We start from the raw sequence: 13,515 nt of genomic DNA on the forward strand, positions 1-13,515 counted from the left end.
GTCATTGTTGTTTGGCGGGTCCGGGCTGGGGATTCGAACCCGCCACCTTAGGTGTACGTGGCTGGCGCCTTAGCCGGTTGAGCTATAGGCGCCGAGCCCAACCCTAACATTAAAAGCCCTAGAAAAGTGTTTATAAAGGACAAAACTACAAATAATTATTTCCCTAATACGCTTCTCTTAGAAGTCCAGGGGCAGTGCCTGTGGCTCAAAGGGGTAGGGCGCCGGCCCCATATGCCAGAGATAGCGGGTTCAAACCCAGCCCTGGCCAAAAGAAATTAAAAAATAAATAAAAACAATAAAAGGTCAATATATTTCAAAAAAAGAAGTCTGTCCTGCAATTTGAACTCCAATATAAACGCACACCAAGGGCGGTGCCTGTGGCTCAGTGAGTAGGGCGCAGGCCCCATAAACCAAGGGTGGTGGGCTCAAACCTGGCCTGGCCAAACTGCAACAAAAAAATAGCCAGGCGTTGTGGAAGACGCCTGTAGATACAGGGAAGGCCGAGGCAAGAGAACTGCCTAAGCCCAGGAGTTGGAGGTAAAATAAGACTGTGTCTCTAAAAAAAAAAATTAAAAAATAAATAAACAAACACATATCAAGTAAGATTCTGATATATAAATATTAATCAACATCTCCTACTGAGTGGAGAACATGATACTGAAGTATTTCGTGATACAGGAAGCTTACTTTAACAGCATAGCAAGAATCTTATGAAGATATAAAAGGCCATGTAAATTAAACACAGTAACAAAGCAAAACACAGTTATTTTTTATTAAGGCTCCTACTGTCATATTCAGAACCAGTATATGCTATGAAAATTCTGCTCCACTTTCAGTAGTAATGCTATGTCTTAAATTTTACTCTGAAACCATATGGTTTGTGAAACTTTTTAAAAATCACAGTCACTAGGAAAATAAATGCCATACCCAAAAACAAGTGCTAATTTCTTTAGGTGTTCAAATGGAACATATGACTAAAGCAATTCCAGGTAATCGAATAAACAAATCTTTCTAGAAAGACAGAAACTAAAATATAAAAATAAAGGCCATGGGATAGAATCTTATCCTTGTGAATGCTTTAACATGAAGGAATAGAGGTTCTGCAAGTAATACAGGCATACTATCAAATATATGTAAAAATGAAAATATGTTAACACTTAACTATAAACAACAAAATTATTTTTTCTTTTTATTTGAGACAGAGTCTCACTTTGTCACCCTTATAGCTCACAGAAACCTCAAACTCTTGAGCTCAAGTGATTCTCCTGTCTTAACCTCTCCAGTAGCTGGTACTACAGTCGCCTGAGACAACTCCTAGCTACAAAATTATTTTCCTTGACTAAGTTTTTCTCCAGTAGTGACAATAATGCATAGTACAACCTATTTTTTTTAGTACCACCTTTATAAAAGTCCAATTTATTAGCCAACATGTTTTATTTTATCCCTTAAATGTTACAGACTAGAATAATTTTATTCTACTTGCAAGTAACTACATTAGTACACCAGTAGTTATTTCAAGTGAAGTGACATTTCATACGTAAAAACTAAATGAAACTCACCCTCCTAACTTTTTAAAATTTAAAATATAATATATTCCATTAGTAAAGTTGGAACGATTACGGTGATAAATTTTGTTGGTGTAAATCATTTTGAGTCACTGATACACAGCTGTATTAATTCACAAGATAAAATGAACATTATCTTATGAACACATTAGGTAATACACTGTTTAAATTACAAGTATATATTTTAATAATTAAGAGTGAATAAAAATCAGAAATTCTGCATTAGTAATTTACCAACGACTTTCTAAAAGAAAGTCAATAAAGCTCGTTTCTATTTCTGCCCAATGGCACCCAGAAAAGGTAGCTAATTCAACTATTGTTTCTAACTGTAATCAATTCAGAACAATTTTCTGTGAAAACTTAATTTTAAGTCTAACCAAAACAAACACAACTATGATGGTTATGAAGTTAAAAAGATTTTTTTTTTATTTTTATATTTTTGAGACAGAGTCTTACTATGTTGCCCTCAGCACAGTGCTGTGGCGTTACATGTAGCTCAGAGCAATCTAAAAGTCCCGGGCTCAAGTGATTCTCTAGTCTCAGCTTCCCAAATAATTGGGACTACAGGCGCCTGCTACAACACCCAGCTACTTTTAGAGATGGGGGTCTCATTCTTGCTCAAGCTGGTCTCAAACTCCCAAGCTCAAGCAATCTGCCCATCTCGGCCACCCAAAGTGCTAAGATTACAGTAGTGAACCACTCTGCTCAGCCTCAAATTTTTTATAAATAAATGTAAAACAATCTATGTCCCCACCAAAAAAAAATAAAGTCTTAAATGTAAAAATATAACAAACTTCCTGATAATTATAGTCCAGGCTGCTGAGCAGCACAACTTCAGGTTATATCTTAAATACATGAGAATATCCTTTGGACCTATGCAGTAGATTGTGTATATAGTGTATGCAGTACCACAGTATAGAGTAAAAGTAATCAAATTGTTATTTTGAACCCATTTTAATGTTCAGAGGCTTGTTACCCAAGATTCTGAACTATAAAACGTTCAGAGACACAAACTACAAAAAATCATCACAGCCATTAAAAACTTTCTCAGCTGGGCAGGCTTGTAGCTCAGTGGGGAGGGTGCTGGCCACATACACTGAGGCTGCCGGGTTTGAACCCTGAATGGGCCAGCTATAACAACCATGACAACTACAACCAAAAAATAGCCAAGCATTGTAGCAGGTGCCTGTAGTCCCAGCTACTTGGGAGGCTGAGGCAAGAGAATCGCTTAAGCCCAATAGTTGAAAGCTGCTGTGAGCTATGATGCCACTGCACTCTACTGAGGGTGACATAGTGAAACTCTGTCACCAAAAAAAAAAAAAAGAAAGAAAGAAAAACAACAAAAAACCCCCAACTTTTTTGGCTATAGACTTAGCATACTCACAACTCAAAAAGGGACACTATATGCACTAACTACACTCATCTACATCTCAGTTTCTTCATTTAAGATGAGAGACAAACTGGTACAGTCTAGGGTTATAGTAGGAAACATACAAGAACACACGCAGGTGTGGCACCTGCTCAAACACAATAAACAGAATGCTCCACTTTGGTTGTTATTTTGACACAGCATGTAGTTCAGTGTGAAGTTTTTGAAAATGGGTGCACGAAAATGGAGCAGCTCACGCCTGTAATACTAGCACTCTGGGAATCATGGCAGGAACTTACAGTTGCAGCTACTCTTGAAGGCTGAAGCTGGAGGATTGCTTGAGCCCAGGAGTTCAAGGTTCCTGTGAGCTAGGCTGATGCCACAGCACTCTTAGCCCAGCAGGCAGAGCAATACTCAAGTTTCTTTCTTTCTTTTTTTTTTTTTTGAGACAGAGTCTCACTGTGTTGCCCTCAGGGGAGTGCCGTGGAGTCACAGCTCACAGCAACCTCAAACTTTCGGACTTAAGCGATTCTCTTGCCTCAGCCTCCCAAGTAGCTGGGACTACAGGCACCCGCCACGACACCCAGCCGTTACCTGGTCTATAATGTGTTTCGTTCTCATACATCAACCTCAAACTTTGGTTCAAGTGGTCCTCCTGCTTCAGTCTCCCTAATACCTGGGACTACAGTTGCACACCACCATACCTGGCTAATTTTTTTTTTTTTTTGTGACAGAGCCTCAAGCTGTCGCCCTGGGTAGAGTGCTGTGACTTCACAGCTCACAGCAACCTCCAACTCCTGGGCTCAAGCAAGTCTCCTGCCTTCCAAGTAGCTGAGATTACTGGTTATATCTTAAATAACCAGTAACCCGCCACAACACCGGGCTAATTTTTGGTTGCAGCCATCATTGTTGTTTGGCAGGCCCAGGCTGGATTTGAACCCACCAGCTCAGGTGTATGTGGCTGGCGCCTTAGCTGTTTGAGCCACAGGCGCCGAGCTGGCTAATTTGTTTTTTAAAAATCCTAAAAAAAGAGTTGGAGATCTCACTATATTGCTCAGCTTAGTCATGAACTCCTGGGCTCAAGCAGTCCTGTGGATTTAAGTATCAAACAAGATATTGGATATAAAACCTTTTTGTTCGTTTGTTTTGTGAGACACAATCTCACTCTATGCCTTGGGTATAGCCACCTCAAACTCTTGGGCTCAAGTGATCCCAAGAGTTTAACCCAGCCTCCTGAGTAGCTGGGACTATAGGCCACAATGCCCAGCTAGTTTTTCTATTTTTAGTAGAGACAAGGTCTTACTTGTGCTCAGGCTGGTCTCAAACTCATGAGCTCAGGTAATCCATCCACCTCAGCCTCCCAGAGTGGTAGGATTACAGGTGTGAGCCTCTGCCCCCAGCCCTCTGGATATAAACACTATTTTCAAAAAGTATAAAATACTAAGCAAACTGAAGATATTCTGTAGTTCAGTGAGGTTAGGGGATTGACTGGCTTGCCCTTAACATTTTTTGGAGGAGGTATCAATTCTCTGCTTAGTTGGCTATAAATAAAACATATATACTCCCAAATTATACAATGAAACTTATATCCTTAATCTATACCATGAAAAAGTCATCCTCAATTTAAAGTCTTTTGATGTTCTAAAATATAACTATCTCATAATAACATTTAATACCAACACAAATTATAAACTTCTAGATGCCATTTTTTTATATTTATTACTTGTTTCATGTACTCATAAGTAGACATTTAACAACTAGGTATAATTTTGCAATGTAAATTCTCTTATCACCCAAATGATATATACTATTATATTCAAATGACTGAAAAATGTAAACCTTAGAAGAAATATGTAAACCTTAACTAATATAAGGAGATAAACTGAACTCACATTTTATTCTTTCAGAGTTACAGATTAACTATGTAATATGTTTTTCCTTTAAAGTTTAAATGGCTTAAAAATTGGTCATTCCTACCTTCAGTTTGAATTCAAGCTGCGGCATGACAGATAATAACAAATGAGGATCTATAGCAAAAAGTTCCTGAATTAGATCAAATACATGTTCTGACAAATCACTTACTGACGATCTTCCCAGCACCAGGACTTGATTGAAAAACTACAGGAGATATTAAAAACAAAAATAACATACACATTTCATTTTAAAGCGATTTTCTAGAAGCTTTCCACAAACATGGTTTTAAAAAAACTATAGTATAGTTAGGCACTATATATATAACTATGGGGGGGTGTGTAACAAAGAATAGGTGTTTGAATTACTAATATGATACTCTCAACAGCAGAAGAAATAAAAATATTTCCTCAACAGTATCATGAATGTTTAAAAAGTAAAATAAGAATTGAGATGTTGGCTATATTTTGAATAAGGCTACCATTTCTAGGAATCTTATTCCTCCTCCCCCCTTTTTGAGATAGATATGTTGCCCATGGTAGACTGCTGTGGCATCACAGCTCACAGCAACCTCAAACTCTTGGGCTTAAGCGATTCTCTTGCCTCAGCCTCCCAAGGAGCTGGGACTACAACACCCGGCTATTTTGTTGTTGCTGTAGTTGTCATTGATGTTTAGTAGGCCCTGGCTGGGTTCTAACCCACCAGCCCAGGTGCGTGTGGCCAGCGCCCTAACCACACCAAGCCTAGGAATCTTATTTTTCATTAAAACAAAACAATGTAGATAGATAGTTTGTGTAGTTCATTATAGGAAATTTTACAGAGAAATTTCCTTGTAGCAGAGAAAAATGTTTAAGTCTCAATTTTTAATTTTTCTTTAATCTAATTTTTCATTATTTAGTAATAAAGAGTATTTAAAGGTAAAGGATGAGGCTTATGTTTATTTTTGGTTTTTAATACCCAGAGAAAGGGAAACACATTTTGACTCAAATGATAAAATGCTGACACAAAAAGTCAACTGATAATTTAAAAGAATGCTAAGGAGAAACGAAGAATACATAATACCAAGAGCACAAATTAAAAGATACTCCATCAATGCCCTCAAACTCTCACCCACATTTAGAAAAAAATAATTTTAAAATGCTAAAAGGGTAGCTGTATGCAACTGATACAAGTATATATTTCTGGTAGTACCATATATGGATGTATTTCCTTTGAAAAGCAACAGAGTTAGAAATATTTCTATTTACTATGCAGACCTTGAAAAAAAATGAAGACAGTTTTAACAAAATACACACACAAACAAACAGAACACTACTTCTGAAAGGACTATATAAGAACTTCTTGGTGACAGTTATTTCTGAAAATTGAGAATAGGGTGTTCAAGGTTGAACAGGGTCATTTTCACTGTATACAATTCTGTACTAATTGAAAAAAAATTGTAACCTGTTTAAATATTTGGTAATAGAAATGTTACTAATATAACACATAAATACCAAGTAAATTAAAAAACTCTCATTTAGGCTTGGCACCCGTATCTCAGTGGTTAGGGCGCTGGCCCATATACACTGGGGCTGGCAGGTTCGAACCTGGCCCCAGCTGACTAAACAACAGTGACAACTGCAACAAAAAAAACAGCCAGGTGTTGTGGTGGGTGCCTACAGTCCCAGCTACTTGGGAGGCTGACACAAGAGAATCTCTTAAGCCCAAGAGTTTGAGGCTGCTGTGAGCTGTGATGCCATTGCATTCTACTGAGGGCAACATAGTGAAACTCTGTCTCAAAAAATAAAAAATTCTCATTTAGGTTTTATCTGAGAAAAGTAATTCGTCAATAGATAAATGCAACATTCACAAAAATGATTAGTAAAGGAAAAAACACCAATAAAAACCTAAATGTATAACAATAGGGAAATGGGAATGTATTAATTTGGAGGAACATTATATATAAGTGAAAACAATATAAAATTTTATATCAAGTATGTAGGAAAATAGATACAAACATGATCAAATGTCGAATGGAACTGTTAAAATAAGATAGGAGAATTACAATTACCCAAATTACCGATTTTTAATAAAAAAAAAGAAGAACAGAACAAACCTCTACTCAATAGTTTCTTAAGAGTATTTTCATTACTACATATAACAACTATTCAAATATTTCAGGAGAATGACCTACAAAATATAAACAGGAAAATACACAGATAAAGGAAGACAGAGAAACTCAAAAATAAATGTGCAGGGAGAAAGTGAAAAAAGATCAGCCTAACTAGGAAACAGTAAAATAAACATAAATAGAAATGCAGGTAAGGGGGGAGTTAGAGGTAAGTTTTCATAAAGCACCATCTACCATCTTGTGCCATTTTAAAACAGTGCCATGAAACTGATACTGCATTTCTCTAACTTTGATTATGTAAGTTCATTGTTCTTTGCTTTAAAAAGTTGAAATTATTTACAGGCTAAATCAGGTGTCCTCAAACTACAGCCTGCAGGTCACATGCAGCCCACCTAGGACATTTATCCAGTCGCTGGGTGTTTTTGCTGCCTCTGCCCTGCTTAGCAGCCAACTTGTCTCGGGGCCCACAGTCCGGCCCTCGAATGGTTTGAGGGACAGCCCTGTTTTAAAAGTTTGAGGGCCCCTGGGCTAAATAAACTTGTATGTAAGAGGTTCTAATAAATTAGTACAATGGATTAAGAATTATACAATTATGGACTAAATATAGATATAAATACATACATTGGCAATGCATGCCTCAATAGTCTGGACGGTCCTTTTCAACAGGACTTTTGCAAGGTCGAAGGACTGTTTATTTAAGTTCTGGAAAACAATAAAAATATGTGAAGTTACAAATAATTTAGTAAATCTATGAGACAGCACCATTAAAATGCTGTAGTCTTTAAATCTACTAAAACTATGAAGCAAAAAATATAACTGAATTCCATTCAAGTTCTTACCCAACCTCCTCTAGGCATGTGGCCCTAAATGTAGTAACTGAAAATTAAACTTAATTATGAATCAAAAACTAAAAGGTATTTAGGTAAGTTTGCCAAAAGTGCAGTCCTACATTACATTCTTGATGCAGACCTAAGGGTTTCTGGTTTAGTTAAAGTGAAATGGCAACTACATTCATGTATCCTAGATACACACATAAATACCTCTATCTCATTAACTATTTCACTATTTAATCAATGTGATTCTGGAGTAGGTAGACCTAGAAGGTTTTCCAAATAAAAAGAATTCTCAATCAATTATATTTTTGAAATGTTGAATATAACAAATTAAAGAGTTTGAGAAAGTCTGCAGAAGAGCAATACATAATTTTTAAAAACTTAGTGAAAAAGAAATTCTTGTTTTGAAGAATATTTATTAACGTCTCCATAGTTTGAAGTTTTGGAACAAATTAAGGTTCATTCACCATCATCTTACACCTCTCAAAAAAAATAACAGGAAACACAGACGTTAGGCCAGCAGTGAGCAAACTTTTTATGTGAAGGACCAATAATAAATATTTTAGTCACAGCTGCAACTCCATACCTTTGCTATGATAGCATAACAGCCATAAATAAACATAATGAAAATGAACATGGCTGTGCTCCAATAACATCTTACACAAACAAGCAATGGTCCACATTTGATCTGCAAATTGTAGCTTCCTGATTTTTGTTCTAGGTTTTTATTCCACTGGCAACAGGTTAATACTAGTGTTAAACTGGCAGTTTAACTAGTCTGAACTAGTTCAAACCCAGCCCGGGCCAGCTAAAACAATGACAACTGCAACAAAAAGAAAAAATAGCTGAGTGTTGTGGTGGGTGCCTGTAGTCCCAGCTACTTGGGAGGCTGAGGCAAGGGAATCACTTAAGCCCAAAAGTTTGAGGTTGCTGTGAGCTGTGATGGCACAGTCCTCTACCCAGAGCGACAGCTTGAGACTCTGTCTCAAATAAAAAAAAGAAAAGATTAGTGTTAAATTACACTTCTTTTTCTTTTCTTTCCCTTTTCTTTTTTTTTAAAGACAGAGTCTCACTCTGTTGCCCAAGTGCCTGCCACAACGCCCAGCTATTTTTAGAAATGAGGTCTCATTTTTGGCTTCAAGTAATTCTCTTGCCTCAGCTTCCCAAGTAGCTGGGACTACAGGAACCCACCACAATGCCTGACTATTTTGTATTATTATTTTTTTTTTTTAGAGATGGGGTCACACTTTCGCTCAGGCTAGTCCTGAACTCTTGAGCTCAGGCAATCCACCCACCTCAGCCTCCCAGAATGCTAGGATTACAGGTATGAGCCACCAAGCCCGGCTCACTTCTACTTTTTTTTTTTGGTGGAGACAGAGTCTCACTTTATCTCCCTTGGTAGAGTGCTGTGGCGTTACAGCTCACAGCAACCTCCAACTCCTGGGTTTAGGCAATTCTCTTGCCTTGGCCTCCCAAGTAGCTGGGACTACAGGTGCCTGCCACAATGCCTGGCTATTTTTTTGATGCAATTTGGCCAGGGCTGGGTTCCCACCCACCACCCTCGGTATATGGGGCTAGTGCCCTACACACCAAGCCATAGGTGCCACCTCACTTCTACTTCTTAATAAGGTACATATCTCCTATTCATAAAAATATTCTCTACCTAGATGTAAACACTAAATATGCAGTCTATCCCTTGCTAAGTCTTTGTCTTATTTTGCCTGAAATATATTCCCCTTTGCCATAATCTCAAAATTTATCAACTACAGATTTATTTGCATTAATAAAATACAAATATTTAGAGAATCAAGAGAAGAATTTTAAATTAATCTCATCTTTTTGTGAGCAAGTATAAGAAGTCACGTTGTTCATCTAACATCTGATATTTGATTACTGAACTATGAGAGGAAGAGCAGGAGGGCAAATATCAACATTGGGGTAGGCTTGAGCAGACCCTAGTGGTGGAGCTTGTGGGGAACCAAGAACTTCAGTTTCTTAGGACCTGGTAAAGAGAAACAGAAAAAGGAAGTGGGGCTGGGCACGGTGACTGATGCCTGTAATCTTTAAACTAGGGAGGCCAAGGCAGGTGGATTGCCTGAGCTCACGGGTTGGAGACCAGCTTGAGCTAGAGTGAGACCTCATCTCTAAAAATAGCCGGGTGTTGTGGCAGGTGCCTGTAAGTCTCAGCTATTTGGGAGACTGAGGCAAGAGGATCTCTTGAGCCCAAGAATTTGAGGTTGCTGTGAGCTATGATGCCACAGAACTCTGCTGAGGGCGAAAAAGTGAGACTCTGTCTCAAAAACAAAAAAAAAAAAAAAAAAAAGAAAAAAAAAGAAAAAGGAAATGGCACGGGCTTATGTTGGGTACTAGACTTACTAGACTTCATGCATCCAAATTGCTGGGGACTTTGCAAGACTGGAACGTTTTAATAGGAAAGACTTGCCCCTCCCACCTAGGGATGTTATCTTAAAGACTAGAAGAGACAGGACCAAACCACTCCACCCCTGCTTTATTCTCTGTGATGGAGGCTCCAAGGGAAGCAGACAGCAGCTCTGTGCTCGGGGAGGTTTGTACTCTCCTAGACTACGTCGGAAAACAGTCTTCTAGGCAAAAGCTCCCAAATCTTCATCCTCACTTTGTCTTCAGTTCCACTGCCTGAGTTCCTTGCTGCCAACTCTGCATTATAATTTGCATCCTGGGACACTACAAGGAGAAGGAAGTTCCCCAACAGACCCACCTTGAACAGACAGGCCTTGAACCTGAGCTGACAACTCCATGGGGCAAATCATCTGTCTCTCCTCCAGAGATTTAGCACTCTGCCTGCCACCTGAAAGCCTACAGTAGTAGCTCTCGAATGGCCACCTCTGCCCATGCACAAGAAAGTGAGGGAGGGGTCAGTGTTCTTAGCAGGCTCTTCAGGTCATTCTGATGCTCATCAAAGTGTGGAACCCACTTCTTTAAGTGGTGACCAGTTTTTTTGTTTTTTTTTTTTGTAGAGATAGAGTTTTACTTTATTGCCCTTCGTAGATTGCCGTGCCATCACACAGCTCACAGCAACCTCCACAACGCCCAGCTATTTTTTGTTGCAGTTTGGCTGGGGCCGGGTTTGAACCTGCCACCCTCGGTATATGGGGCTGGTGCCCTACCCACTGAGCTACAGGCACCGCCCTGTTTTTTGTTACTGAAGCAGAAAAACTAACCATCCACTCATGTAGAGCCCATGGAGGAGTGGCCATAGGAATCTGGGGGCAGAGGATGTCCTAGAGGACATCAACTACCCAGTTAAGCAAAGAAGGACAATTTTTGCATTTGAAGAAAATCATTTCTCCCTAAAATATTGAAGATTGTTAAGGACACTGAAAATGCAGGGAAATATTCTGCCTCAGCCTTTAATTGCCTGATGGCAGGACATAAATCCTCTACTAGACACAACGTATAGGCTCAGAGAAGGTACCAGCAGACATCAGAGGAACCTGGGTGACTGTGCATTTTTCTGCCTTTTAAAATAAACCTGCTTTATCCTTTGTCTTGTCGCTATATAAAATATATGGATGTATTAAAATACTACTTAAGCAAGGCCCCTAAGCCACTGCCTTAAGAGAAATATTTTTGAACTGAGACCTCTCCTGAGTAATATATACACCATGTATTAATAAACTTCTGCTTGTTTTAAAAAAAAAGAAACAGGAAATGGAGAGGAATGATACAGTTCTGAATCATTCTTTTCCCCTTAACATTAACTATACAGCCTCTCCCCACTTTTTGAGACAGAGTCTCACTTTGTCAGTCCTGGTAGACTGCTCAAACTGTTGGGCTTAAGCACTTCTCTTGTCTCAGCCTCCCAAGTAGATGGGACTACAGACACCTACCACAACACCCAGCTATTTTTAGAGATGAGGTCTTGCTCTGGCTCAGGCTGGTCTCAAACTTGTGAATTAAGGCCATCCACCCACCTCAGCCTCCCAGAATGCTAGGATTACATGCATGAGCCAGTGCACCCAGCCTACAGCTCCCCTTTTCTGCCAATTTTTTTTCTGAAAGTGACAAAGAAAAATGTACTACATGAGTTCTACTATATATGTTCTACATCTGTGTTACAAAGGAAGAAATACATTTCTTTTCCAAATCAAACTATCTAAAAAGACAATAACCCAAACCCTTATGAAATTCTTACATAATATGTTAATCAATATATCTTGTGAAAGTAATACTTATGAAACTAATATGTATTAATCTATTTCATTTAGGGCTGGAGAGTAATAGCGGGTATAATTACATCGGATTGCAAATGATCACAACGTAACTGCTTATTCTTATGAGCAGCACTACTGCCTTTAAATATGAACCTTTAATATCGTCATATTTTACAGACCTTATGTGCAGGAATGAGGTTAATGAGAATGGAATCCAGTAATTCTTGAGTAACTCCATCACCTTCCATGATGATAGAACTCATCAAGTCTAGCATGTGCATTTGTACCTTCTTATTGTGGCTGTTGCTTAAAAAAAGAAAGAAAATTCAGGTGTATAAAAAGAAAATTAAACTTTCCAGTTTAAAACAATAATCTCAGACATAAGGGATTTTCACTTGAGGAAACACTGCCAATATGGCAAAGAAATTTTGGTTGCACTTTACTTTCTCTTTTAGTTAACTACTACCACAGACGTAAGGTATTATTGTATTTTAGAAAAGCAAAGACCAACCTAATTTCTAATAAAGTATATTTTCTTCAATTCACATAAAATAAAGAGAAAGACCTTATAACAAAGTAAAGTCTCTATCCAACTGGGACTCTAAGAGTGAGTTAAGTTCAAAGCAAGAACACTTCTGCTTACGTGCCCCAGATATTATTATTTATTTATCATTCATTCATTTATAGATAAGAGTCTCACTCTGTTGCCCTAAGTAGAGTGCCATGGTGTCATAGCTCACAGCAACCTCAAACTCTTAGGCTCAAGCAATCCTCCTGCTTTAGCCTCCTGAGTAGCTGGACTATAGGCAACTGCCACAACATCTGGCTATTTTCTCTTTTTTTTAAAGTAGAGATAGGGTCTTGCTCTTACTCAGGCTGGTCTCAAACTCCTGAGCTCAAGAGATCCACCCACCTCAGCCACCCGAAATTTTAAAAAGTGATAAAATTTTAAGAGAACAAAAAAGTACAACGTAATGAATGCAGAAGGTTTTTTTCAACCTCCCCTCTTAGACTTTAATAAATTTCTCAAATGAAGATAAAAACTTACTTATTTATTGAGACAGTCTCATTTTGTTGCCCTCAGTAGAAGGCCATGAAGTCCGTCATAGCTCACAGCAACCTCAAACTCTTGTGTTCAAGCGATTCTCTTGTTTCAGCCTCCCAAGTAGCTGGGACTATATAGGTGCCCACCATAACGCCCAGCTATTTTTAGAGGTAAGTGTTGCTCAGGCAGATCTCGAACCTGTGAGCTCAGACAATCTACCCACCTTGGCCTACCCAAGTGCTAGGATTACAGGCATGAGCCACCATGCTCAGCCTGATGAAAACATAAACACCCCACAAAGCGTAAGCCAACACAAGTGATTTTTGCTGTATCTTTGCCACTACTGAAAAGTAAAGTCTGGGTGGTGCCCATTGCTCAATGAGCAGGGCGCCAACCACATTCACTGAGGCTGGTGGGTTCAAACCCGGTCCGGGCCAGTTAAAAAACAACAATTAAAAGTTAAAAGACAACTGCAACCAAAAAAAAAAA

General features: G+C 38.6%; 1 protein-coding gene across 1 annotated transcript in view; it reads right to left on the minus strand.

The window, feature by feature from the left end:
* PDS5A (PDS5 cohesin associated factor A) overlaps positions 1-13,515 on the minus strand; it is a 118,389-nt gene that overhangs the window by 70,032 nt on the left and 34,842 nt on the right. The window contains exons 5-7 of the mRNA XM_023507417.1: positions 12,161-12,287; positions 7,577-7,657; positions 4,912-5,052 (exon numbers count right to left, since the gene is read on the minus strand). Coding sequence (XP_023363185.1) covers positions 4,912-5,052; positions 7,577-7,657; positions 12,161-12,287 — 349 coding nt within the window. The remainder of the gene's footprint in view (positions 1-4,911; positions 5,053-7,576; positions 7,658-12,160; positions 12,288-13,515) is intronic.

This window comes from Otolemur garnettii, unplaced genomic scaffold, assembly GCF_000181295.1.
Source record: "Otolemur garnettii isolate 467f Iridium unplaced genomic scaffold, OtoGar3 scaffold00181, whole genome shotgun sequence".
NCBI lineage: Eukaryota > Metazoa > Chordata > Mammalia > Primates > Galagidae > Otolemur > Otolemur garnettii.